The sequence below is a fragment of the Pinus tabuliformis genome, chromosome 3_2 (assembly GCF_031772625.1).
Source record: "Pinus tabuliformis cultivar Carrire ecotype Pingquan chromosome 3_2, CPIR1, whole genome shotgun sequence".
Classification (NCBI taxonomy): domain Eukaryota; kingdom Viridiplantae; phylum Streptophyta; class Pinopsida; order Pinales; family Pinaceae; genus Pinus; species Pinus tabuliformis.
The window spans coordinates 947,778,081-947,806,007 of record NC_142302.1 but is presented as its reverse complement, the minus strand read 5'-3'; the positions used below and the strand labels follow the sequence as shown (position 1 = coordinate 947,806,007).

Here is a 27,927-nt window from a genome sequence, read left to right as displayed (position 1 = left end):
TCACCGTGTTATTAATCTCTCACTGGAATCTCACTTTTACATGTTTACAAATTTTTCTTTATAAATAAAGATCCTCGAAAGAAACTCGACGGGCAAACTCCCTGTAGAACGATTCTCGGATTTCGGGAAAGGGCAAAAGGGGCGACCTGAGGAACTTACACCGCTCGACGGATAAAACCTCTGCACAACGACAGCGAGGAACTTTCACTGCAGTAAATTCTTGCAATATAATCCATGTGTAGCGGTACTGCGCCCTGAGGAACTTTATGTTACAAGGAAGGACACTATAACCGAAGGGAAAGAGAGGGAGGAGGGGACGCTGAAGACGAAGATGGTACATCTCACTCTTGAATTCGGGTATGGTACTATGAGGCAGGCCAACGCCGCCTTCTCCCATCAAATTTAAATGTTTCTGCTACCATAGCATAAATGGAGTTTATTGATTTTTATTTTCTTTTTTCAATTTAAAGTTGATCTAAATTATTTGCTACTTAAACTAATATAATTTTATAACACTCCAGAACCGATTTGAATAATTTTTCATGGAGCACAGTTGTGACATCTTCGCCACTGTGTGATTCCGTCAGGTGGCTGTGTAAGTAGATAGGACTTGTGTTGTTTTCTGTGTGAAAATGCTATATGCAATCTTTTTTTACCAGATGTTAGTCAGAACAGTGAATAAGCTCACCACCCAACCACCCATCCACTTTAACGCGCCTGTTACTCAATTTTAATACAGGTGATTAGAGAGCTATGCACTCAATTCCCTATTATCACATTAAACCCGACCATACATCCACTTCTAATATAGAGGATAAAGGATACTTTGCACCTCCACTTTAAAGTATGAAATATTTTATCAATGAGCCATATGACAATTCCCATTCAAAGAGCGCAACTTGGGAAGATTTGTTTATTCTAATAATGAGAGCTGAAGGTCGTTCTCTTCAAAACACAACAGCAAAATTAGTACTCTTGTCATGTCCACTGTTTCTTTCCTTGAAGTCTTGCAAATATATTTTCTTTCATTTTGAAGCCGGTGTTAGAATATTATGGATTATATTATTGAAATTGGGAAATTGGTTTCAGAGATATAATGTTTCAGAAATGAGGCTTTTGTGATTTGAATTGTATTGAGCTTCTTCTTCCGGATGCATTACATTGGTAATTTTTGTGCCAATGTTAATAATCAATTTAATTTTGTGTGTTATTTCTGGGGTTTCATTCCTGTAGTCCTTTGCTGCTAAAACCAATAAGCAGAAAGAAACAAGTTGCCAGTTGAAAAGAAAACATGTTGCTATATCAATTGCTTTTGGGTTGCAGTTGCTTTTGTTGCCTTTCTTTAGTTTTTTGCAATCTTTTATTAGAGTAACCAATACGAAATATACCAATGGTTAAGAGTTTTGTACTTTTCATGATTTTAATGATTATAATTACATTTGAGGACTCTAGGTTAAGTTGATAGTCTTTATTTTGGTGAATAAATGGATTATATTATGATACAAGAGGAGTTACTTAGCTTTCAGATCAAATCGATATTCAGTGGGCTATGGTCTTATTCTGGGCTCCCATTTTCTTCTGAGATAGAAGACGCGCCTTTTAAAATAAGTTCATGTTTGCATGTAAACAAGACATAATCTGAGTTCAGCAGTACCCTTGTTGGTTTTGTTTTTTTAGTGATTAGAGGAATTGGCAACTGGGCTGTTTTTGTAGTCACGTGACAAGGGTTGATTCCGACTATAACTTTTAAGTGCCTACGTATGCCCCTTCTGCAGACATGGGTAAGTCAAGTGGAGTGCCTCAAACCTCTTGGTACATAACAGTTCATTTTCACAGTGCTTGCCAATTGAGCTACACCTGGGGGCTCAGCAGTGTTTCTATTAAAAAAATCTGAAAATCTAAAATCTATATAATGATATCTTCCCAGATCTGCCCATAGTAAGTTTTATAGCTAGACTGTTGTTGAAAAGTAACTAAATGATCCTCCTATATGCGATATATACAATCAACCTGCTATCGAACCAGCTACTTGATGCTTTATGCTGAACCTGTTTTTATTAATGCACGGTGAAAATTCAAAAGCTTCTGCCATGGACACAGAATTACTCAGGTGGTGCTGGAGCTCCTAAAGTCTGGTTCACCATCTTAGCAAGGTCCACAATTCTCTTGCTTTTGCTAATCAATCTCTTGACTGCAACTTTTACGAGAATTTACTGGACCATGGTCCTCAAATCCAGTGATATAATCTCTATGGGACACAGAGTAGAAGAATCTCATCCTGCTTCCCTCACTGAGATCCTTCCCCCTCCAGACAGCTTAGTCCATCCTGTTGCATGAAGGCCTTGATGCTGGACACCATTTTTGAGTACCATATCCCATCTTCTGTTATCCTCATCAAGCTTTCGTTGCATAACATGTGCCGAGATAGATATCTTTCCTCTTGTTTCTTTAATGCTCTCCAAATTCTCCTCTATCATGTGTGTTATCATATTTGACACAACCCATTATGCTTCTTGTTTGATGGTCTATGGGACACAGAGTAGAAGAATCTCATCCCGCTTCCCTCACTGAGATCCTTCCCCCTCCAGACAGCTTAGTCCATCCTGTTGCATGAAGGCCTTGATGCTTGACACCATTTTTGAGTACCATATCCCATCTTCTGTTATCCTCATCAAGCTTTCGTTGCATAACATGTGCCGAGATAGATATCTTTCCTCTTGTTTCTTTAATGCTCTCCAAATTCTCCTCTATCATGTGTGTTAACATATCTGACACAACCCATTATGCTTCTTGTTTGATGGTCTATGGGACACAAAGTAGAAGAATCTCATCCTGCTTCCCTCACTGAGATCCTTCCCCCTCCAGACAGCTTAGTTCATCCTGTTGCATGAAGGCCTTGATGCTGGACACCATTTTTGAGTACCATATCCCATCTTCTGTTATCCTCATCAAGCTTTCGTTGCATAACATGTGCCGAGATAGATATCTTTCCTCTTGTTTCTTTAATGCTTTACAAATTCTCCACTATCATGTGTGTTATCATATCTGACACAACCCATTATGCTTCTTGTTTGATGGTCTATGGGACACAAAGTAGAAGAATCTCATCCTTCTTCCCTCACTGAGATCCTTCCCCCTCCAGACAGCTTAGTCCATCCTGTTGCATGAAGGCCTTGATGTTGGACACCATTTTTGAGTACCATATCCCATCTTTTGTTATCCTCATCAAGCTTTCGTTGCATAACATGTGCCGAGATAGATATCTTTCCTCTTGTTTCTTTAATGCTCTCCAAATTCTCCTCTATCATGTGTGTTATCATATCTGACACAACCCATTATGCTTCTTGTTTGATGGTCTATGGGACACAGAGTAGAAGAATCTCATCCTGCTTCCCTCACTGAGATCCTTCCCCCTCCAGACAGCTTAGTCCATCCTGTTGCATGAAGGCCTTGATGCTGGACACCATTTTTGAGTACCATATCCCATCTTCTGTTATCCTCATCAAGCTTTCGTTGCATAACATGTGCCGAGATAGATATCTTTCCTCTTGTTTCTTTAATGCTCTCCAAATTCTCCTCTATCATGTGTGTTATCATATCTGACACAACCCATTATGCTTCTTGTTTGATGGTCTATGGGACACAGAGTAGAAGAATCTCATCCTGCTTCCCTCACTGAGATCCTTCCCCCTCCAGACAACTTAGTCCATCCTGTTGCATGAAGGCCTTGATGCTGGACACCGTCTTTGAGTACCATATCCCATCTTCTGTTATCCTCATCATGCTTTTGTTGCATAACATGTGCCGAGATAGATATCTTTCCTCTTGTTTCTTTAATGCTCTCCAAATTCTCCTCTATCATGTGTGTTATCATATCTAACACAACCCATTATGCTTATTGTTTGATGGTCTATGGGACACAGAGTAGAAGAATCTCATCCTGCTTCTCTCACTGAGACCCTTCCCCCTCCAGACAGCTTAGTCCATCCTATTGCATGAAGGCCTTGGTGCTGGACACCATTTTTGAGTACCATATCCCATATTCTGTTATCCTCATCAAGCTTTCGTTGCATAACATGTGCCGAGATAGATAGCTTTCCTCTTGTTTCTTTAATGCTCTCCAAATTCTCCTCTATCATGTGTGTTATCATATCTGACACAACCCATTATGCTTCTTGTTTGATGGTCTATGGGACACAAAGTAGAATAATCTCATCCTGCTTCCCTCACTGAGATCCTTCCCCCTCCAGACAGCTTAGTCCATCCTGTTGCATGAAGGCCTTGATGCTGGACACCATTTTTGAGTACCATATCCCATCTTCTGTTATCCTCATCAAGCTTTCGTTGCATAACATGTACCTAGATAGATATCTTTCCTCTTGTTTCTTTAATGCTCTCCAAATTCTCCTCTATCATGTGAGTTATCATATCTGACACAACCCATTATGCTTCTTGTTTGATGGTCTATGGGACACAAAGTAGAAGAATCTCATCCTGCTTCCCTCACTAAGATCCTTCCCCCTCCAGACAGCTTAGTCCATCCTGTTGCATGAAGGCCTTGATGTTGGACACCATTTTTGAGTACCATATCCCATCTTCTGTTATCCTCATCAAGCTTTCGTTGCATAACATGTGCCGAGATAGATATCTTTCCTCTTGTTTCTTTAATGCTCTCCAAATTCTCCTCTATCATGTGTGTTATCATATCTGACACAACCCATTATGCTTCTTGTTTGATGGTAAGAACATAGATGGGTCCCTTAACTCCACTTTTCCATGCATTTCCCTATCCTCTGCTTTCAATCCTCACCTCCGCTTTTGCTCTCATCGGAGCAAGAGGGTGCTCTACACATACAATTCTGTGGGCTTTTAGTCTCTCAAAGCTTCTTCAATGACCTTGTGGGTGTTAGTGGAAGCGACTGTGTATGTGGTCACAAATATAAATAAAGTGCCTTGGAAATTGTATTCTTTTTTTTAATGTTGGAAAGGAAGGGAGTAGAATTGAAGCAACACAGAGGGAGGAAGAGTCAACATTAAAGATGAAGATGAAGATGTACATCACACTCTTGAATAAGGGCACCATATGCTTTCTCCCATCAAATTTAAATCTTTTTACTTGCATATTACTTATTATTTTAGTAGGTGTTTGCAGTGCAATGGGATTGAGTTGACTTGATTGTGATCTCTATCCGTCTGGTTTTAGTGGGTGGGTCTTGTTCTAATTTGATTAATTTCATAATTGTGGGCAAGCTAGTAGCTTCATTTCCTTTCCCTCCTTTATGTGAATTTGTTGCTACTTTGTAGTTCATGGTGATAAATGTAGGGCTTTTGTCCAAGGAAAGTAGGTATAAGGATTTGTTTGAAGTTAAATAAGCTGCCTTGAATGGATACTTGACATTTTCATTTTTCTTTTTAATTAAGGGTTCATCCAAATTATTTGCTATTTTAGTTTTCAAGTAAACCAACTTGATTTTGTGTCACTTTAAGTCTCCTTTGCTTCATTTTTTATGAAGCAACGTTGTTACCTCTTCGTTACTACGAGTCACTATTAGTTGGTTTTGTGAGTGGATAGGTCTTGTATGTGAAAATGCTATCTACTATCCTCTATTAATTAGTTCAGTCACAACATAGTGGGCTAGCAACTCGTTATTTGCCTTCCACTCGTTGCTTTCTTTACAAGGGCAGTGCTTCCTTCCCTCCCCTATTGGCCTCCCACAATTGTCTTTCTCAATTATAGTTTGGAGTACTTAAAAATAGTCCCTTTCTTCCTGATTTTCCCATTTAATTGACAAGGGTTTCATTCCTCAATTGGCTTCGACATTGATAAGTCAAATATGTAGTGACTTTATTTAGTATCTTTGGCTACTTTAAATGGAAATGCAAGTGGTGGCCTTTTAGAATGAGATTCCATCCTTTTGCACCTATCCCATGTCTTCTATAATTGAATATAAACAAAATCCAAACTTAAGATATACCCTTAATGCTATGTGGCATTTGTCCTTAACTTTAGTCTCAAAGAATGATATCTTTTCTTAATAATTGTGTATGACTTGCCTAGGGTTCATAACTTGGGTGGTTAGGTGGATTATTTGTTATCCTCCCAACTCGGGTTCAATTCCCACAAGTGACATGTTGGCATGTTGTGAGAAGGCTAGAAGGGTAGATGCCCCAAGGATACATGTCCACTCTAGTGTGCCTCTGGACAACTCGACACTTGATAAGTTACAAGTTATTGGTATACTCTTGGGTTATAGTGGTAACCAGTAGGTTTGATCTCGGGCCTAGCCTAGATCACTATAATGAGTTGTCAATTCCCATGGTTAAAAAACAAATTATCTTTTTGTAACTTAGGGACATCTTTCTATTTGGTAGTTGTATTACTCTTTGTTGTCTTATGAGAAACTGGTGTCCTGTGTTGATAAATGTATACCACATGATGATAGCTTTCTATTATGTAGTTCAATTTACTGACCTATATCTGTTATTTTTTTTTCTCCATTTATTATGATGGACATGATGCAATGTAATATCCCTTTGTAATCCATGGCAATAGAGAGAGTTGAAGTCATTGCCTACCATGATCCCCGTAGGTTATTGGCAAGAAAAAAGGGGGCCAACAGGTTAGTTAGTAGATATTATCTTAATAATTAAACAAAAGGTGGTAAAGTCACTTTAGAAAAATAAGTGACCGTATTGACATGCCACCCATGATATTTTGGAGGAGGAAAAAGTTATAAAAGAAAGAGGAGATTTGGGGAAAAAGGTGTGAGCTTTTATTTGTGAATTGATAAGGAGCTCGAGTAGCCACCGTGTGAGCAAGAAACCCTCGAGTATTCCTAGTTTCAATGTTGAAACACACACCCTAGCTTGTGGCAATTGGTCTCAGTGGCTGCACAACCACCCTAGTGTTGAAATTCGAATATAACCTAGAATTTTTGATCATGACAATTACTTGTGTTTGATATATATGTTCACTTTTAGTATTCTTTTCATTCAATTATGTCATCAAGCAATTTGACATTTAATTATGCAAGGAAATAAAGAGTACAGTGCAAAAAAAAGAAGACAATAAACACTAGAAGTTAGCCCAGAGGCTAGGGAAAAACCCATGAGGGGAAAGCACAACAATCCTTTCCTTATAGAATCTTTGTCAACAAGAGAAATCCATGATATAAGCAAACTAACCAATTGTAACTAGATGAAGTCTACCTCAATCTTCTATAAGGGCCAAATTTCATTAAGGTCATGTCACATGTTATGCTTTAGAATGAGATCTTCAGAACTTCGTATGGTTCAACAGAGATGTTGCCTTAAAATTCGCTGTCTGCAACAGTGATATGTAGCCTCAGATTTCGTATGCTTTCACAGATATGTCTTCATCATGCGAGGTGTCTTTTGGAGGGAGATGAATGACCTATATATAGTCTTCATCAAGAATGAATGGGTGTGACCATAAGCAGGCCAACATAACTTCTTGTAGGGCCGACTTAGGCATTTTGGAGAGACCTAAGTATACTATAAAAATTCAAATTTTCTTCTCTTTTAGATGTCCAAATGGGACATGATAATAATTCTTTTTCTTTCGACTTGAATGAATTCTTTTGACTCTTAGCATGAAGACCGACCATAGTTACAATTTCAACACCTACCTAATCAAGAATTGTTTAACTATAGAAGTGGCCAAATTGATTTTTCAAGGAGGTCGATTTCCCAGTCTAAGAGGAGGTCGAATTGACTATCTAGAGAGGTTGAAATTCTAGTCTCAAGATGAGGCCAAATTGCCCTCGCAAGCAGGTTGAATTTCTAGTTACAAAAGGAGGTTGATTTATCTACTAAGAGAGGCTGAATTATCAGTTCCAGGAGGAGGCTGAATTGTCTACTTGAGGAGGCTGAATTGCTAGTTCCAGAGGGAGGTTGAATTGCTGATCCAAGGAAGCCTAGTCCACTTCCAGGAGGAGGTTGAATTGGTTATTTTAATGAGGCCGAGTTCCATTGGTGGATAGAGGTCGAATTGGTTTACCAAAAGGGCCTGGATTATATTAAATTTGAGGGGCCAAATTATTGCATTATGGGAAGGGCGAATTGTTGAACAGGGGAGGCCAAATTACATATGCCGAAGGGGCAAATAGTCACAATTGTAAGAGGGCTAGAGAATTAATTTCCAGGAGGTCCGAATTGACCAATTAGAGGGATTGAATTGCCATCTTGTGGAGGGGCCGAATTGTAGAAAATAGAGAGCCAATGCCTAATTATATCCTCGAGGTTTATCCTCAAATTATTGATGTAATTTCCTCTTAGAAGTTATTTAATAAAATCATTGGGGTTTCTTGCAGTAATTCTTATTTGCAATTTCTGTGGTTCTAAGTCACATTTTTATTAATATTCTTGGCAAAAAAATTTATGGTGTAATTTTTGTAGTAATGTTCTGGGAATTTAGTTAAATAAATAAAAGGGGATATTACAATGGTATCAGAGTTGTGCATCCTGCCAACCTGAAGGGTTACCATAGTTAATGACCACAGGAGACAGAATTTGTGACTTACAGAAGGAAGAAGAAAGGAAGATAAATCTCTTACCCAAGATTGGAGGAAGAAGGAGAAATGGGAGGTGGGACGTTGTTAAACCCCCTCCATTTGTTCTAACTTTCCCTCCTTCTAATGAGACTGGTTCATTTGCTTGTGTATTAGCTAAAGGAGTTATGTGTTCTTGGACTTGGTAAAACTCAATAGATTCAAAACGTTGTGCCAAAACTTGTGCGTTGTGTATGAGCTTGCCAAGTTGGATGTGTTGCAACAATGATTGAAATAACATACGACAAGTTATGATTGTTGAGTCTCTCACCATTGTGAAGTGGTTGATCCCTTTGTTCTTCATGATTATTAATCCCCGATATAATGCTTGTTACCTCCTCTCATGTGGGGATAATGAGAGGAAAAATGTTCTTTGATGATCCACATTGTAGGCAGTGATCCTAGTGATGATGACCAACATTCTTCGCATACATCAACATATAGATGCCTCATATATCTGATCAACTCACTTATGTGAGGATGATGGTGACCCACCATACATGATCTACCTTAGCCATTGTTTCATATGAAGTGTTCAATTTTAATATATTTGGCATTTAAGTAAGGATCATGGGTTGAAATCAAATAGTGAATCACGTTGTTTAGAAGTTATGCTTGTTGCCTTGTTTCACCTTGGTGGCCATCTTATGTATTCTAGTCGAGTGTTTCCACTCTTAGGGATAGGGGTACTACTAGGGGGCCTTGATAAGGGTAACATGTCCATATCCTTTCCATAGTTAACACATTTCATTGTGTCCCCTTTCATTGTCCTTTCGTTTGGGTTGGTTGTTACATGTATCTCAAAAAGGTCCTTGTACATGTTGGTTAGTATCACCTGATTTTTTGATCCCATACTTAATGATGATGCATGCTTAGACACGGTTTATTAGAGAAAAACTCTATTATGTAGAATACTTGTATGTAAATAAGTGTATATAAGTAATTTTTATTATTGAGAATGAATGAATGATCTTTACATTGCCTTTGTGACGATTGCTTATATAGGCATTGATTGGCCACGAATGTGAATGGTCATGTCATTTGACCCTTCAAGCCTTCATAACTAATAATTGTTGTTAGTTAAATAAATAAATAAATAATAATATTATTTTAATATTAATTTATTAATATTTTATGGATTATTTTATTCATGACATTGCGACCCTCTCAGAGAGATGCTTTGTCCTCAAAGCATAATAAGCAGGTTTTTCTCTAGTTGAACACGTTGCTATGGAATGACATCTATTTGTTTATGAATTTGACTTTGTTTGTGCCTCGTGTGTTGGTGAAGTTCTCGCATGTATTTGCATCTTCTGTGAGGTTCGGAGCATCAATACCATATAATTTATAGCGTTGACCTTGTCAATTAAATTCCATGAACTATTCTTCAAGGTTTGTAGTATAACTTCCTGTTAACCATTTTGCACCTAACACTATATCCATTTCTTTGAGCGATAAGGCATAGAGTTTTGTCTTTAGTTCTAGTTCTTTTATTTAGATTGAAACCTTATGAAATTTTCCTATTTCCTTGAACCTTTTCCCAATAGCGGCAGTCATGATTAGGTCCTAGATTGGGCACACACAAAGATTAAGTTGTTTAGCAAGATCAATATTTATACAATTATGAGTATTGCTGGAATCTACAACTATATTGGCATTTTTGTCTCTTATGATCCCTTTGAGCTTCATTGTTTTAGGTCGTAATCTCGTTGTCATGTTTGTTGATGGGGTTGTAAGCTTAGTGTTCTTTCTTCTTGAAGTCAGGGTTCTTTGTTTTCGAAGGTGTGGTGGAACATATTTTGTAGTCACTTGTTTTTTTTGGTCTTTTGAAAAATTGCTTTCTTCATCGTGATTTTGCTAGACACATGAGATTGCAACTAATGATGCTTTTTGTGATGTTTCGTCAGGGTTTGAATCTGCATTGTATGTTATAGTGGTGTCATCATCAGGATTTTGTACTTCTACTTGCATTCCATCTACTATTTTAAAGTAGCATAAGGACATGTCTTCACCTAAGTTGCCGGAAATGCTGGCAGGGGAGGAGTTTCCTTATGGAAACGGAAACGAAACGCGGAAATGCGTACGGTACGGCCCAGAAACGCATTTATGTCCGTACTGGCACGTTTTTCGAGGTGGAAACGTGGTCAGTATGGCCGGAAACGCGTTTCTGGGCCGTACGATGCCGTTTCCACATGCAACTTGATTTTTTTTTTATTAATTTGTCTTCTAATTTTTAATTAGGTTTTTCTAATGCCTTGTAGTTGCTTCTAGATGCCTGTCTAACGTTATAAAAGTGAACTTTTGTCCTAGTGTTGATATGTCGTTCATCAGGAAGTTTGAGGGATATGCAATTCATGGTAACATTAAGTTCTTAAAGTAAAAGTGATATTCTCCTTTATTTTTCATTTTCATCCTTTTACTTAAATTTTTAACATTACCATGAAATGACTTAGGATGTTTGAGAGTGGTTTCGCCCTCATTGGATTTCATATGGAGAAAGTAGAATTTTTGATCTCACTCAAAATCCAACAGACTTGTCTGTTTTTCAGGATTTCAGGATTGGGGAGATTGCAATGTTTCCATTGGATTTTATCATGTACTAGGGTATGGAACTTGTATTTAATCAAGAGAACCAAGCCCTCTATGCAGGGGAGACTCCCAATAATCAAGAGCATGTAGGGTACTAGGGTATGAAACTTGTATTTAAGCAAGAGCATTAAGGTCGTTCGACTATGTAGGAGGAGACTCCCAATCAAGCACGAGACAAGAAATTAGAAATTTCTCATGGCTGATTTTGGATATTTCTATTTTCATTATGTGATCATTCATGAGTAAATGTGATGTAAATTTAGAGACTTATAGTTTATGCATTGACAATTAACAATTTTATCATAATGTAATAAATTAGAATGTATCATATATGCTTTATGATTGCACATATTTCTTAAATGTCCTAATATATATATATATATATATATATATATATATATATTCGCGTTTCCCCGTTTCCAAAATTTGGGGGGCCACGTTTCGTACCCATGCTCGTTTCGGAAACTCGTACTTGTTTCCCCGTTTCATGCAACCTTGGTCTTCACATTTATGTCTTAGTGTCCAGTCTTGCCCACACTTGTGACACTTGTTTTCTTTTTTATCCTTTTCTTTGACTCATTATTTGAAGTGTTTGACTCCTCAACTTCGTAAGTATATAATATCTTATTCATGCATCTGTGTCCTGACGACCATTTGTCTCCAGAATGTCTACATTTGTTTATCTCTTTCTTACCTGAGTATTGTTTTTGGTTTTCATCTTCCTTGGTGAACAAGGGCTTGTTGAACTTGTTTTTTTTGTTCAATAAGCCTTTCTGCATGTCTAGGCTCTTCAATAGTGTTGGGCTTGCATAATTTCAATTCAACACGAATATATTCTTTTAGTTCACAAATATACATCTTCAATCTCTAATCCTTAGTGAATCCATTGTGTCATATCGCAAATGCTTCCCATTCGTGGGTATAATCACTTACAGAGCCCTTCTGTTTGAGATGTATAAACTTGTTGTATAGGTCATCGTCGTCCTTGTCATGAAACCTTTTTCAGTAATGTTGTAGTGAACCCTTGCCAGTGAAAAAAATGGTCATCACACTTCTTCGTCCACCAGAGGAACTAGTCATAAGCTTCACCTTCTAAGGTGTTGGAGGCTGTCATAATCTTTTCTTTTTCACCTAATAGTGGGTTTGCTCCATGAATTCCTTCCATCTTGTTGACCCAAACAACTTCTCCTTTGTGATCCTTACCATCATATTTTGTTAGTTCATTCTTAATTCACTGATGGTTTCTTTCTGGAACTCTAGTGTAATATTGGCTACCTGAAAACATATCTCAGGTGGATTGCAGGTTCATGCTCTGCTCGTTTCCTTTTTGCGGGCTAGACTTTGGTCTCTGAAAAGTTTGAATTGTTAGCATGTCCACTTTCTCCATTAATTGATTAAGTTGTTCGTTATGATAGTTGAGTCTTTTGGTGGTTTCATCAATTTTGTTGTCTCTTTGTAGTATTTTCCCAATCATCAACGCCAACTTCTTTTGTTCTTCCTTAAATTCTATTTGTGTTTTTTCTAAGTTACCAAGACGATATCGCACACTATTGACTTGGTATCTATAGTGGTTAATGTCTGCTTGTAACTCCTCGCCGCTTACCATTTTCTTCTTTTTCTTAGTGGATCCCACTTTTTTTTTAATTATATATATTATTTAATTATAAAACTAATAATAATAATAATAAGATTATGAACTATGATAATAATAGCTAGACTATAGATATAATTAAATTATATAGTTATTAGTTATACAACTGGAATTATATAATTATGTAATGAACTATATATAATAAAGTTATATAATAGAGTTATATCAATGTCATTATCACTGGTAGGGGATAGGGCAGTTGACACATGTTAATTTTAGGGCTAGATTGTTCTTTGCTTTAGATAATTGCATCTTTAAACTTTTTCACATTACATTCACCCCATATCATCATAAACAATTATATAGAGAGAACATTAACATCAACAATGTAGCAGAACAGTAAGGAATATTAGAAGAAAAACATACACAATGGAGACACTAGGATTTAGGTTAGAGACCAGTGCAAAACTGACAGGGGGGGCACCCAAAAATCATTTCTTCTTCTTCTTTAGATATTCATCAAATGTTCAGCTGAGATACAATGTACAATTATAATGAGACAAGACTTTCGACTTCAATCACATTAGGCCGCCTAGGGACAACCTTGGATCACACAAGATCCTCATAAGATAACAATAGTCAAACCTATCAAGAGGTATTAACAGGTCCCCCACAAGACCTTTGATAGATCTTCATACCACTGTCACAAGAACATATATGTCTGTCCCAAATTGCATACATGTTATTGCCATAGGAGCATGTGTCACTGCCATACATCACTGGCATAAGCTCAAGTGTCACTGCCATACATCATCGTCATAAGCACCAGTCACTGTCATAAGGTCAAGTATCACTGCTATAACTCACTGTCATAAGCAGAAGTATCACTTGCTGTAACTTACTATCATAAGGACACTGTCATATATCACTGCCATATAAGGACATTGTCATATATTTTTGTCATAAGAATGTTGCCATACATCATTGTGCTTCATAAGGGACTGTGTTAAGGGCTCTTGTAACCAACTTTCCAAACTGTGCTCTAACTGTCATACAAATGTAACAAATCCGAGTTATGGGCATCCATCAACACATACAACACCTAGCATCCATCAACATAAAAGAAGCAAATTCGTACCTTTTGGGACGTCCAACCTATTGCCCTAAATCATCACTGTTTTGAGCATAATTCTGAAGTATTCGACCCTCTGATTAGGGCTCCTAAACCTGCCCTAGTTTGGTCTGATTAGACCTCCATCAAATTATGCAAATGTTCCATTCAAGCCTGCGCTGTCCTTTCAAAAGGTGCGGCCTAATCCGACAATCCACTAGACCTTATGGCTTACCAAAACATCATTATTATAGGTCATGGTTCTGATTTTTCTCCGAGGTAACTGCGCCCTAGTCAGGGCACATGATCAACAGTGCACCAGCCATACAACTCGACCTCAAAATTTGTTAGCAACTACACTATAATTCTTAGGTACTGCGGCCTTGGTCTAGCTCCTTGCTAGGCCTCTCGACCTTCCCAAAACAAACTTTCATCCCATAGCAAAACACATAACCAACCTGTGGCCTATACACAAAGAGTAACCCTCATTCTTATGCCCATGACTCCTCCTTTAAGCCTTAGCTAGCATCTACCTAGTCATGTCCAAAACCAAGACACAAAAATAGATCAACCATCCTCTTCTTCTACTTGGAATGTCTCCTCTAAGCTGTGGCCGGAACATAAGTCCTTCTCCTTGATGTTCTTGCACTTGGATGTGTCTTGAATGAGCTCCAAGGCTTCTTAATTTATACTAAACGATGGATGAGCCAAGGGGTATCTTATGTGCGAATGAGACTCTTCCTTTGGCAAGGCCAACTTGAAGAAAAGCCCCCTTCAATTTGCTCTTAATAATATTTAAATCTATTTACCAAATGCCTTGATGTTTGCTTGCCCAAATAAATTTGTCACATCAAATAATAATGAGAGGAGTGCCAAGAACACATCAATAATAATAATTTTCTTTTAACCAATTTGAATTCTTCGCTTGGGGAAAGATGGTTTCTTCTTGAGGTAGTTGGGATTCTTTTTGGGTGATTGGATTTCTCTTCAGGAAATTCATCCCAAAGCTGCCCCAAATTTCAACAACATCGTTGTGATGGTTGGGAAAGGACGACAGACAGGGAATCAGATAACAATGGCAAATCGACACAACGAATGGACGATTTTTCTGACTGCTGGAATTGAGTAGCGTGGCAGGGAATCAATGTGAGACAGATCACTGGGGAATCACTCGAAAATGGTAGGCAAGCAAAATTCAGGGATTGGTGAAGGTTGATGACTGTGTCAACGAAAACAAGGAGTTGTTGCGATTGGGAAAACAACTCGAACAATAGTGTGGGCAGACGAACTGGGTTGTAGTGCAGTGTGTGGTTGCAGTGATAGCAGATGACACAAGGGACGACAAGGCGATGGCGATGGCAGACGAAGAATCTCTGGAGGACCTGTTACCGCTCAAACTAGCAGGGGATCTAAAGGGGATCCCTAAAGGGCAAATGCTAGACTAAGGGCAATAAATGGAGACTTAGCCCACTATCACCTCAGCTAAGGCTCCCTTCCATTTATGGACTTTCATCGATGGGAGGAGACCTGGTATATTATGGAGTCACTGATGAAGGATAAATCAATGAATGGACGTGGAGTGACCCAAACAATCTCTTTCCAGAAGAGGTTGAAAGAGAGAGCTTGCTTGCTTTCCAAGGAAGGTACAATGTCCTCTAGAAGAAGGAAGCAAGGATTTGAGTGTTAGGTTTATGGGATATAACTTGTGAAGGAGTTTCTCAATCCCTAAAATCCTTGTTGAAATTGGTACCTCAGATGGTTCTTGAAAAATTGCCTTATCAAAGGAATGAGACCACATGGGACGAAGTGGACCCAGTCTAGGTCAGGAGGAAGGAATTTAGCAACAAATGGCGTCCTTAGCCTAGACAAGGTAGGGGAAAGGATCAAAGAAAGAATATTCACTTAAAGGTGTTGAATTGATCCAATAAGGTACTAGCCTTGGGGATGTTAGGGAAAAGTTTGATCTCGGAGCTAGGGCTTGGCTTTTCTCACAACTCCATCGTTGGAATGGCCTCAAATTTGGAGGAGGTCTCGAGGAAACACCAACGCAGGAGGGGCTAGGAGATCAAACTTTTTGCAGGGCTAGTTCACCAGGAAAATGATGCCCTAGGTGACCCAACTTGGCTAGACCTAGGAAAAGGTGAAAGAAGTTGGTTTAAGGTGACCACATTTTGGTAGATCAGTGCCTTAGTCTTGGGAGAATGGAGTCTATGATGAATATGAGTGAGGACCTTTGGTTCTTGGTCAAGGAGGCCTCAAGACTACTTTGCTAGCCTTCTAGGTCAAAGAGAAGCAATCTTGCAACTTTTATACTTTGATGTGCAAAAGGTGATAGCTTATCAAGATCAATTCATTGATAGAATTACCCCTAGGAGATTTCATTCACATTACATGGTTAATACATTGAGAGATGCTATAATAGAGACACAATTCCACAATTTAAGCAGTGAATGCATGCAACAATTAGCCCTAAAAATAGTGAAAATCCCAATCCAATGTATATGACAAAATAAACAAGAATAACATTAAAAGAATGTACCTACATGTAATAGAATATATCCAACCATCCACAATTTGACAAGAAATAAGCTCCAAGATAGATAGACCACATCCACGCATCAAAATTCATCCATAAAGCTCCAATTCATCCTCTAAGAAAAAGTGTGAAATTCTCAAGAGAGAGAAGATATCCAATCCAAAGTGATGATGAGCAAATGAGCTCATCTTGTTTTTATACACTAATGAGGAGTTCGAATTAGCCTCCTTGGCCTACATAAGCCCCAAAAATAAAATAATGTTCTAATAATCTAAATTTTGGTGACAAGCCCACCAAACTAGCTCACAAATGAAAGAGTGAGCCTCTCAAGAGGTCAAATACTAATCTATGCATGTCGTAGGGCCCTCTAAGAAGCCTAATGAGGTCCATGGGTGCCATAATGAAGAGTAGGACCCTCAAAAGTCATGGACAAGGGGTTGGCCCCTTGTTCTCCAAACAATAAACCTATGGTGCTCCCAATGGGTGTGGGGGCACAATAATAACCTCATGGGTCCAGAAATGAGTCAAGGATGCCTGTAGATCGTTTGCAAGGGCTCTGATGATGGTGTAGGGGATGCCACATCATCCTACAAGTCCTAGGTCAGATGCCAAGTGCATGGTACATCTGTGGGGCCGATTGGGCAAAGGTGAACTAGGTGCATCATCCTCGTCCAATGGGAGTATCTCGAGCATCTTTGATCATCCTCGGGGATCCATGGAGTGCTGTCTACTGCTGTGGAGGCCCATGGCTCTCAACACACACCCTACATGTGCCAATGTAGCCCTCTAGAGGATTAGGACCCTGTATAGGGAGACCAAACCCAAGATGGAGACCATCTTCAATCTTGCAGAAGATCCAATGTGTCCCCTAGCCTTTCTATACAACAAGTCATTAGGAAATCTGGTAAATGAGCTTACTAACCATGGACCACAGGTGGGGACTTCATAATGGCCTGGCCTTTCATAATGGGCTTCGGGATGTGCCAATGTCTCCTAAACTCCAAATGGGGTTAACCAAGTATCCTATTAGGTGGTTTCTACTTCTAAAGGGGATAGTATGTTCAAGGTACATCCTTCAAAAGGTGGTGGCATGTGACAGATAGGTGAATGAAGTAAGGGATGAGAAGGGGCAGCCTTGGGTCACATGTTGGGGTAAAAGGGTAGCTAATAAGAGGGAAGCCCACACTTGGGTTTATAATGTATAGGAGGGAGAAATCGTGGTACATGAGGTGCCTCAACCTTGATTTTCCCACCCTTCTTTATATGCCTTTTGCCTTTTTTTATGATTTTCTTTGATTAACTGCTTGGGGCTCAAGGGGTAAGAGCATGATATATAAGATATAGCAGTGAATACCCCCTTTTAAGGTAGGGTGGTTCATTGCCCACCAGGGGTTGGGACAATCATGGGTTCCTATATGATGAAGGAGGCTCATAGAACTTGTAGGAACTAGGGTGATGGCCATGACAATCAGGTAAAGCTCATGTATTGGCTTTTGCCCACGTGCTAAATGTGTTTGTCCCGACCATCTTTTGCATTTTGTGGTACATTTTCCTATTGAATGTGGTCAAATATACTTTTATCTTTCTTTTTAGCTGCATCAACCTCTGGGCATCATGCCAGGCCTTGACCCAAGATGTGGGAAAGGGGAAGGGGCAAGCTGACCCTATGTGGACCCAGTGGAGGAATGTGGACCCAGGTGGGAGAAATGATGAATGGGGTAATGAGTGGAAAGAGGGTAATATAAGCGGATAAGGGAGCGGGACCACACAACCAAAATCGAGGTTTCCCATGAAATACCATCCCTAAAGCCAAATGGTCAGTAAAAGAGATCCCATGAGACTAGAATGCAAGGTTAATATCCAAAAGGGGTCTAGGGGACAAGGGCACAGACCTAACCCATTCTTTCTGTTGAATCCCCCCATTAATCCATGCCCAGAAGTGTCCATGATAAACAAACTACAATACTCAATTACCAAATGACAAGGCATACCTTTAGGTTCGGGAGGCCCACCTTCAAACATACGATCATGGCAGATGGGCGAGGGACCACATGGCTGGCTCAGGTGGCGGAGAAATGGCACAATGAGCTAGCTAGTGGCTGCAAGGGGTTGTTGGCTGCTGGTTGAGGACCATCTTGGAGAAAAAAATTTCTCCTAGGGATATCACCCACAAAATGATGGGTAACAGGGCCGAAGGCTTTGATACCATTTTTAGAGAAATACTCCAGTATGCTAAATACTTGTATTTTTTTTTATGCTAATGGAAAAACTTGTGAGCAATTTATGAAACCAACGTTTCGGAAAAAAAAATAAAATTTTTTAATTAGTAAGTGTAAATCATTCAGGCCGACATTATAAGCTAACATATATCTTTCTATTCATCTATTAATAGCTTCATAATTTTCACAACTCTCTCTTCTCAAAATACAGATCTCATTGCCCTGATGATGGACTCACCTAGCTGTCCGAAACGTTGGTTTCATAAATTGCTCACAGGTTTTTCCATTAGCATAAAAAATTCTGCAAGCCTGTATGGAATCTCTCTTTAACATAAATACTTGTATGTAAATAAGTGTATATAAGTAATTTTTATTATTGAGAATGAATGAATGATCTTTACATTGCCTTCGTGATGGTTGGCTGTATAGGCATTGACTGGCCACGAAGGTGAATGGTCATGCCATTTGATCCTTTAACCCTTCATAACTAATAATTGTTGAAAATTAATTAATTATTCTATTATTATTATTATTTTAATATTATTTTATTATTTATTTAATTAATATTTTATTCATAACATGGCCCATTGGAGGGTATTGGTGATGCTTCTTCCACATTTCATAGAGGATGTACATGCCTTTTGGAGGGCATTGGTGATGCCATGACCTTAATGATGGATGTTGCCTTTTTGATGATAATGCTGGGCTACTTGATGACTTGGCACATCTCTTGATGCACTCCATCACTGATTGGACTTTGGATGTTGTATGTTGGAGCTTGGATGATGCACCTCTAGCTTGATGTGGCACCTAGAGAGTGTGTTGTCACCACTAGTTGACATTGCACCCTTTTCAAGGACGTTGAACCTTTTCATGATGATGTTGCACTTGGTGATGATGCGAGAGTTACTTGAGCCGACTTAGGATGATGGATGGTGATGTGGCACCTCCTTATGATGACTCATGATCTTTTGATGAGACGCTTCACCTTTTGGTGGAGGGACATGGCTTTTGGAGCATTATTACATCATTTTGGAGAGAAGTCACCCTCAGTTGATCTTTCTCTTCACACGTGTAACATTTATGAGGCATTTATTTAAAATAACTTGATGATTGAACATATTTTCTTCATTGTAGATGCATATTTGGGGGCTGGCCTTAGACCTATTCACCTTACATCATGGATTTTATGTGTTTTAGGGGCTTTTAATGGATATTAGCTCTTGCAGAGGTAGAATGCTTGGTTTCTTGATATTAGTAGTGGGAGTGCTCACCTCATTTAGATTATTGCTACTTGTGGAGATACACAACTACTTGTCTACTCTTATATTCTTATCTTAGCCATGGATGAATGATTTAATTCACCTTGCATCATGGATTTTATGTGTTTTAGGGGGTTTTAATGGATGTTAGCTCTTGCAGAGGTAGAATGCTTGGTTTCCTCATATTAGTAGGGGGAGTGTTCACCTCATTTAGATTATTGCTACTTGTGGAGATACACAACTACTTGTCTACTCTTATATTCTTATCTTAACCATGGATGAATGGTTTATGTGATCTCTTGGAGAGATGAATTGTGGATGATTTTTCAAGCTTGATGGATGATTAATGGCTAGGGTTTATGGATGAACAATGATTTAACTAATCAGTGTTCTTTTTAAGTCTTTATGGATTTACTTGCTGAATGTATTGAGTCAACATATACTTATCTAGTTGGAAAGGTGCATTCTCTTTGTATTATTATTGGATAGATCTTATCTTGAAAACCCTAGGAAGAGTTCTTGTGCAGAACCTTCCCTTATTTTCATCTTAAAAGCTTGCAAAAGTCATAGGAAGATCTTCTAGGATTAGTAGTGGACAACCCTAGTTATCATTCTATAGGAGGATCTTCTAAGGTTACTAGTGGACAACCTTAGTTATCACTCTACATCCATACTTTACCTTCTTTGAGACAGTCCATTGTTTGACTCCATTAGGCCCAAAGAAAAAAGTAGGCACTAATCTCTCCAATAGTCAATAATTATAATAAAAGTTTAAACTTTTCTTTATGTTTTAGGATTAGATTAGGGGTTTGTGGCAGCTATACCTTAATTTTCAGCCATAAATAGGCTAGATGTCTAGGATTTGTAAGCATTTGCATGGTCATAAATAGATCTTGTTATCATATATTGCATTGCTGTTTTGTGTTATTTCTATTTCAGAAATAGTCAGTTACCAAAAATCTAGTTTAACTTGTATTTTCAGTCCTAGTTTTCATTGATTTTTTACTTTTCAAAGGGTTGATTTGTTTGCTGCTGTTATAACGTGATATGTTGCCGAAGATTGTCGACTTATATAGAAGATTTACACCAGCCATATCTTTTCACTATTTTTATAGTGTTTGGGGTACCTTCTTGACCATTTTGAACTTGCTAAATCTTGGAAACTCCTCACAATCAAATATGGAAATTGCTTTGAACGGACCACCTTGTTCTCACCTTGAACATCGTGTCTTAGTGCTGGTCTTGTTAGCTAACATAGGGGGCCTCATACTTAACTATCTCTTGCCTAAGGATTCCTTGGAGTTACTAATGAAGCCTCCCATGTGTTGGATACGTCCTTAACTAAAGAGAGGGAAGTGACTATCTAGGTGACTGTGGTAACAATTCCCTTTTGCTCGTCTTAGTCCTTTGTGAAAGGCTTTGCACTAAGCTGCTAGATTGTGTGATAACAATGCCGACGCCTATGCTTGATTGTTGGTGGTGTTTCCAATCTGCCATGCTAAGCTTAATTCCTGAGGTTCATTGGCATCAAGAATGACCCCCCTTGCATTTGCCGCCTCTTACATGTATCCAGCAGTTAGTGCTTCATATTAATGGACATACTTTCACTTCACATTGTGTCAAACTGTTTGTCTAATGTGACAGAAAGTGCCCTGTAGATATCTTATAAAAACAATAGGAAAATCGAAAACTTTTTTCTGGTTTTTTCTTTTAAGGCTGCTATTGATTTCTGTCAGGAATTTACAAAATTGAATACCAATAAATTGATTTCTATACCTGATTTCTCTTCGATCAAATGTGTAAGGAATAACCTCAATGGGAACATTTCTAATTCAGATTCCTTTCGAACAAGTGACAAGTCTTTCAAGTTTTAGTACTGATTTAAGATGAGTCTAAAAGAAAACCTCACAGGGGTGAATGAAAGCGGGAGAGAATTCTGAAGTTAATATTTCTCTAGAAAAAATATTGGAAAAGTTGCTTTTGCTGGAGAAAACATTAAGAAGTATTCTGCTAATACTTATGCAAAATACAGTTAAACTGTCTTTGCATCTTCCTTTGATATAACTTTTCTAATGCATTTGTTTTTGTATGCATTTCTTTTCTTTATCTATTGTGTATCCCATATCTCTTCTACGTCATTGTTACGCAAATGAAGTCTCAAAAAGGCTTTTGTGGCATAGACAGATGAAGTCTCAGAAGACTTTTATGCAAGGTTACTTGGGAGCGGGAGCGGAAGCAGGTGCGGGAGTGACATTTTCAGAAGTTCCCGGTTTGGGAGCGATATATATATATTTTATATTTTGATGCATATATGTCAACAAAAGCATGTAGAATGATGAATTAGATATAAAAAGCATAAAAAACATAGATTGAACCATATAACAACAATCATCTAGAACTTATAATCTTCATCAACCACGTCCACAAGTTAGTAACATACAACATATTGAGTCTCATGATTCATCAATCTTAAGTTTCAAGCTTTCAAGATTTTATATATAATATTTATCATAATTGATCACCAAAGTTGTACTTGTAAGCGAAGTGTAACCATTACAACAAAGAATATCTAACATGAAATGAAATGAAATGAAACAACTTTCAACTTTCATGAAGCATCATATTCATAATTCATTACCAATGAGTTATAATTGCCAACTTCAAACTTAAATTGTCATATATTGTTTACAAAAAATATCATAATAAATATGAAAGAGTCAATAGTTATTAAAACTACTAGAAACTAAAAAAGACAAGTAAATCTATTATCTACAACTTCCTCTTGCCACCACGAGAAATGTCTAATTTCTGAGCAGGTCGTGGTGGTCTTCTAGGAGTCTCTTCCTGCATAGTCGCACGACCAGAACCAAAAGCACATGCTTTCCATGTGAGGATGTACATGGAGGTGGTGACAACAAAGGAACAATACTTGGAACTCGAGCACTGGCACTACTACTGATGGTGGGGGTGGCATGGTTGTTGTTGCTTCATCTTCATCTCTCATAAGTTCTGCTTCCAGTTCTTCAAGATGTATAGTGCCATCCTCCAAATTATTGTCCTTCTGGATGGTTATCCCAAATTTTATATGTTGGACCTTCATAAGCTCGATCACAATAATGACTCAACAACCTCAAGTTGTAGTGCACATAAACCAAGCTTTTTGCCCGGTTTTCATTGAGTCTGTTTCTTCTCACATCATGTATGAAGTTGTAGGTGCTCCAACACCTCTCTGCAGAAGAAGTATTTACAACCTGTGAGAGAACTTTTTTTGCCAATTTTGGCAAAAGTCCCATGTTGCCATATACTTCCCACCATTTGAGAGCAAATTTGTCTCTATCTTCCATTGCACGCAAAGAACCAAACAAACTAGTGCAACTGAAGTATCTACCTAATTCATGATGCATATTAGCACACTCCTCCTTGTCAGGACCAACTTGTCTAATGTTTGCATATATCTTGTAGATACCTCTGGGTCTGTATGGGGTTTGACCCTAACCCCAGCCCCAGGTGCAGGTTGGCCCAACCAAGATGGAGAGTAGTATTTTGGCACAAGGATACACGTCAAGGCATGTAGTGGAACATTAAGTTTATTCCATTGTGTACACACAAAATTGTGAATCAGTGTATACAAGTTGGGATCATCTTTCTGAACAATATCTTTTATTTGCCCCAACATGGTATCCATATGCTCATACACCGCCCCAATCACTGGTTTATATGTTTCTGCAAAACAAATCATGTTATAAATGGGCTTGGTGAATTCCAATACTTGCTTCACACGTGCCCAAAACAGACCATCAAGAGCGATCTCCTCCACTTGTTCAAAACCTTGCTTGTCAACTGCAGTTGTAGCCCTTTCCTTTAATATCCGCGAGTGTGGACTTGATACCATGCTAGCCAATGATTCTCTTGCTTTCAAAAGGCGCCTGAAGGTGAGGTAATAGCTAGCAAATCTAGTCTTCGCAATCTTCAACAGCCAAGATGGAGAGTAGTATTTTGGCACAAGGATACACGCCAAGGCATGTAGTGGAACATTGAGTTTATTCCATTGTGTAAACACACAATTGTGAATCAGTGTATACAAGTTGGGATCATCTTTCTGAACAATATCTTTTATTTTCCCCAACATGGTATCCATCTGCTCATACACCGCCCCAATCACTGGTTTATATGTTTCTGCAAAACGAATCATGTTATAAATGGGCTTGGTGAATTCCAATACTTGCTTCACACGTGCCCAAAATAGACCATCAAGAGCAATCTCCTCCACCTGTTCAAAACCTTGCCTGTCAGTTGCATTTGTAGCCCTTTCCTTTAATACCTGCAAGTGTGGACTTGATACCATGCTAGCCAATGACTCTCTTGCCTTCAAAAGGTGCCTGAAGGTGAGGTAATAGCTAGCAAATCTAGTCTTCGCAATCTTCAACAACTCCAATCTTGAGTGACTGCGGAAAAGCCCATGGGTATTGCTATGATTTGTAATAAATTTTATCATCTGTTTGCCTCTCTTGTACAAATCACCAATCCATTTGTATTGTTGGTTTTAGTTCTTAATAATATCATGCATCAAAAGGTTCATTGTGTGAACCAAACACCCAGACCAAAATATGTTGGAGTATTTATCCTCAATAATTGCTCCCGTTGCCTTATAATTAGCAGCATTATCAGTGATGACTTGGATGACATTGTATGGCCCAATACATTCAATTGTTTCAAGTAATGGTTCTGCAATGTTGATGCCGGTCTTCAACTTCTATGAGTAATCATATGCTGAAAGAAAGATGGCACCACTAATAGACACAACAAGAACACTTATCAATGGCTTTCCTTTTACATTTGTCCATCCATCAGATACAATGGACACCCCATGCTCAGTCCAAGAATTTGTCATTCTACTCAAAGAATGTGATATTTTTGCTTTTTCATGATCAAGTCCAATGGTTCTAGCCTTGTCATACCTAGGGCTCTTGTATCCTTTAGGGGCATCATTTATGGCAGAAACCATTTCATGCCAATAAGGTGAGCGAAGAACATTGAATGGTATCCCACATGCATAGAGACGCCGGTAAATTTTTGAATCCACATCATTCCTACACCTTTCGTCAAGGAAATCTGATATGGTTCTATGCCTTAAAGAGATGTTTGTTCATGTGCCTCCATATCCATTGCCATGGGAGGATGCTGAAGGAGTTCTTTGTGCATGTTGATGTGATTGTGAGCTATGTTCAAAGAAACCCTTTGATTTTTTAGATTTGTATTGGGCTTCCTCCTCTTCCCTTATGTATTTGGTTCTATCTGTTGCTGACACACTTGTACAAGTTTTGATTCCTATTGGTTTATCTTCATCCCATGGCCTTTTCCCATAGAGGTGCCTTTTGGCACAGGTGTATGAACCTGTGTAAGTTTTGTTGCAATGGGGGCATTCAAATTTAGTGGTTCCACCCCCTTTCCCTCCTTCAAGCCTAGAAGTATATTTCCACAATGGGGTTTGGTCTTGTTTAGTTTTTTGTTTTTTGGGCTGAATTATGTTCATTCTCTTCCTCCTCACCAAGGTACTCCTCTACGGGGTTTTTATCAAATCCACTATGACCCACTTCTTCATCCTCTACTTCATCATGATCAACCCTTCTACTCTCCAACACCATAATAACCAAAAAAGGAACCAAGAAGAAGAAAATGTCAAGCCATATAACCATGATGTTTGAACTTTGAAGTTTTGAATCTGCAAAAAAATGGAGGAATGGGAATGGGAAATAGAGAATTTATTTATTTAGCAATGAACATAAAAAAGAATGCTAAATTAGAGTGTAGATCCTACCTCTTTGGCCTTCAACCCCAAGCTCCAATCTCTCCTTGCAAGCTCCTCCAAGCTCCTCTCTCTTCCACTCACCAAGTTCCTCTCTCTAAGCACCAAACTCTCTCTTGCTCCAAGCTCTCTTGCTCTCCAATGGATGAAGTGAATAATGGGAGGGGAGAGGGTCTATTTTTTCTTTTCTCTTTCCCGTTTCCCTCCCTTTCATCTCCCTCTCTGCCGCGGGGACCTCTCTCTCGGCCACGCGGCTTTTTTTTTTCGGCGTTGGATGGGAGCGCTTTTTAAGAGGGGGTAGCAGTTAGAAGCAATTGCTCCCTCCTCTTAAAAATCGGTCCTAGAGCGTACAGGAGTGGTCAAGGAGCGAATGCTCCTGACCACTCCCCTAAACGCTCCCGAAAAACCAGGGAGTGCGCTCCCGACTAGCTCTTGAATAGCTCTTGACTGGAGCGCGAATTCAGAGTGGGGATGTGAGGGGGGGGGAAGCGCTCCCCCGCAACCTTTCTTTTATGGCATGCAACTTCACATTGAAGCCATTCTTTGGGTTATGTAAGCTAGATTAGTCAAACTCTTTTGTACTTATAACATTGCCTAGGCATGGTATTTGGCCACTTAACCAAGCCTTTAACCTGGGCTTCACCGCTGTTGACCAGGGTTGTCTCAATTTGAAAGATGCTACTTTTGCTATAACTATAATGATTCTAATGTGTCTTCTTTGGTTGAAATTGGTCATCCTCAAGTTTTTATCACTTTCTGGTGAAGAATCACTGGAATTTACCTGTAACTCAAGAATAGCAGTGTTCACTTTTTCTAGTGCTTGCAGCTAGATTCTTACGAGACTGGTTTTCCATGTTCAAGTTCTCCGGATTGGTTTGCATAATGCTAATAATCTAAGAATAATATGTATGCTTTCAAGTGAAAATGGTTATTCAAATATTGTGGTTATTCAAAATGGGAACAACTATTGTGTTTTTTCACCAGAGTCTGAAAGTATGGCACATGCAGGGGTGGGCTAGAGCTCCTTTTCCAGTCAGTGAAGACACACCATGTTGATGTCCCTGAAAAAAATGGTGAGAAACAGGTAATATTATGGGAAGTAACGGAAATATATTTCTGCTAAATATAATATTACTTTGAAACATCTACCTACCTGATTTCAAGTGCTCCATTGTCAATCAAAATATGCAGTTGACTATTGGGGCGCTGCTGTTCTGGATACGTGATAATCTTCTGAAGGAGAGGCCCGAAATGTTTATGAAAGGAAATTCTGTGTAAGTTTTGAAAATAATCCACAATTTCCAAGCTGCTGCCATACTGAGACTAGTCTGAGTTACTTCTTATAAAGATTAAATATTTCAGCATCACAGGACCTATTTTTTTTTTGTTCTTCCAACGATTTGAAAGTTGATTTTCTTTTGTTCTGATTGATTTTAATGTCATGTCCGTTTGAAGTCTTATCCTAGCACATTTGACTACTTCTATTTCTTTATTGACTTCCAATAACTAGTCTGGAGTCTATATGTAGTTTCATGATTTTTTTCCTTCATCGATGGGCCACTCTTATTTGTATTTTTTGGAGAGGCAACACAAATGATCATGAACCATTTTGTGCAGGAGACCTGGAGTGTTGGTTTTGGTAAATGACTGTGACTGGGAACTTTGCGGGCAGCTGGAAGCAACATTGGAGGAAAAGGATAATGTAGTTTTTATTTCAACCTTGCACGGTGGATAAATATTTTGTCATTTGGTTACATGGCTTTGTCGATCTTTTATTACTTGCCTTTGTTTGCTCAGCTACAAGAGAAACATATTATTAAGCAATGAATCTCGATTCACTTTAGTAACCATTGTTCTTGTTCATTCTTGATGTCTGATTTTCGTCGTTGAAAAGTCTAGACTTTTCTTATCTTCCAAGGTGAACCACGCCCAAATTATTTTACTGAGAGAAGAGATGAACAAAGGTGCACTCTACTGCCCGGGGTGGGTTTCTTGGTGCACTCTATAACCTGGCGGGGGGTATCTCCACAAGTATGTGTGTAATGTTAATAAACTGAATTAAAAATAATAGATTTCCAACATTTTCAAAAAAGGAAATTCTTGGTGCACTCGACAGCCCAAGTCAGGGTAGATCTCCATGTGTATGTGTGTAATGCTAGTAAACTAGAATGAAAATCAAAAGTAACTTCTGACTCAAAAAAAGAGAGAAAAAAGGGCAAGTGCTGGTTTTCTATTTATTTTTA

The 27,927-nt window shown here is 38.6% G+C and overlaps 1 protein-coding gene across 1 annotated transcript; it reads left to right on the top strand.

Moving 5' to 3' along the window:
- The first annotated feature begins 41 nt into the window (after positions 1-41).
- LOC149183769 (ubiquitin-related modifier 1 homolog) lies at positions 42-27,531 on the top strand. The gene is made up of 4 exons (XM_089417237.1): positions 42-357; positions 26,693-26,768; positions 26,876-26,958; positions 27,302-27,531. The coding sequence occupies exons 1-4, from the start codon at positions 332-334 to the stop codon at positions 27,417-27,419; spliced, it is 303 nt and encodes a 100-aa protein (XP_089273363.1). The 5' UTR covers positions 42-331; the 3' UTR covers positions 27,420-27,531.
- The last annotated feature ends 396 nt before the right edge of the window (positions 27,532-27,927 follow it).

Coding starts and splice junctions, on each gene's coding strand:
- LOC149183769 (XM_089417237.1), top strand. CDS start 332: ATGGTACATCTCACTCTTGAATTCGG. Junction 358..26,692: donor CATCTCACTCTTGAATTCGG/GTATGGTACTAT, acceptor TGGCACATGCAG/GGGTGGGCTAGAGCTCCTTT. Junction 26,769..26,875: donor AAAAAAATGGTGAGAAACAG/GTAATATTATGG, acceptor CAAAATATGCAG/TTGACTATTGGGGCGCTGCT.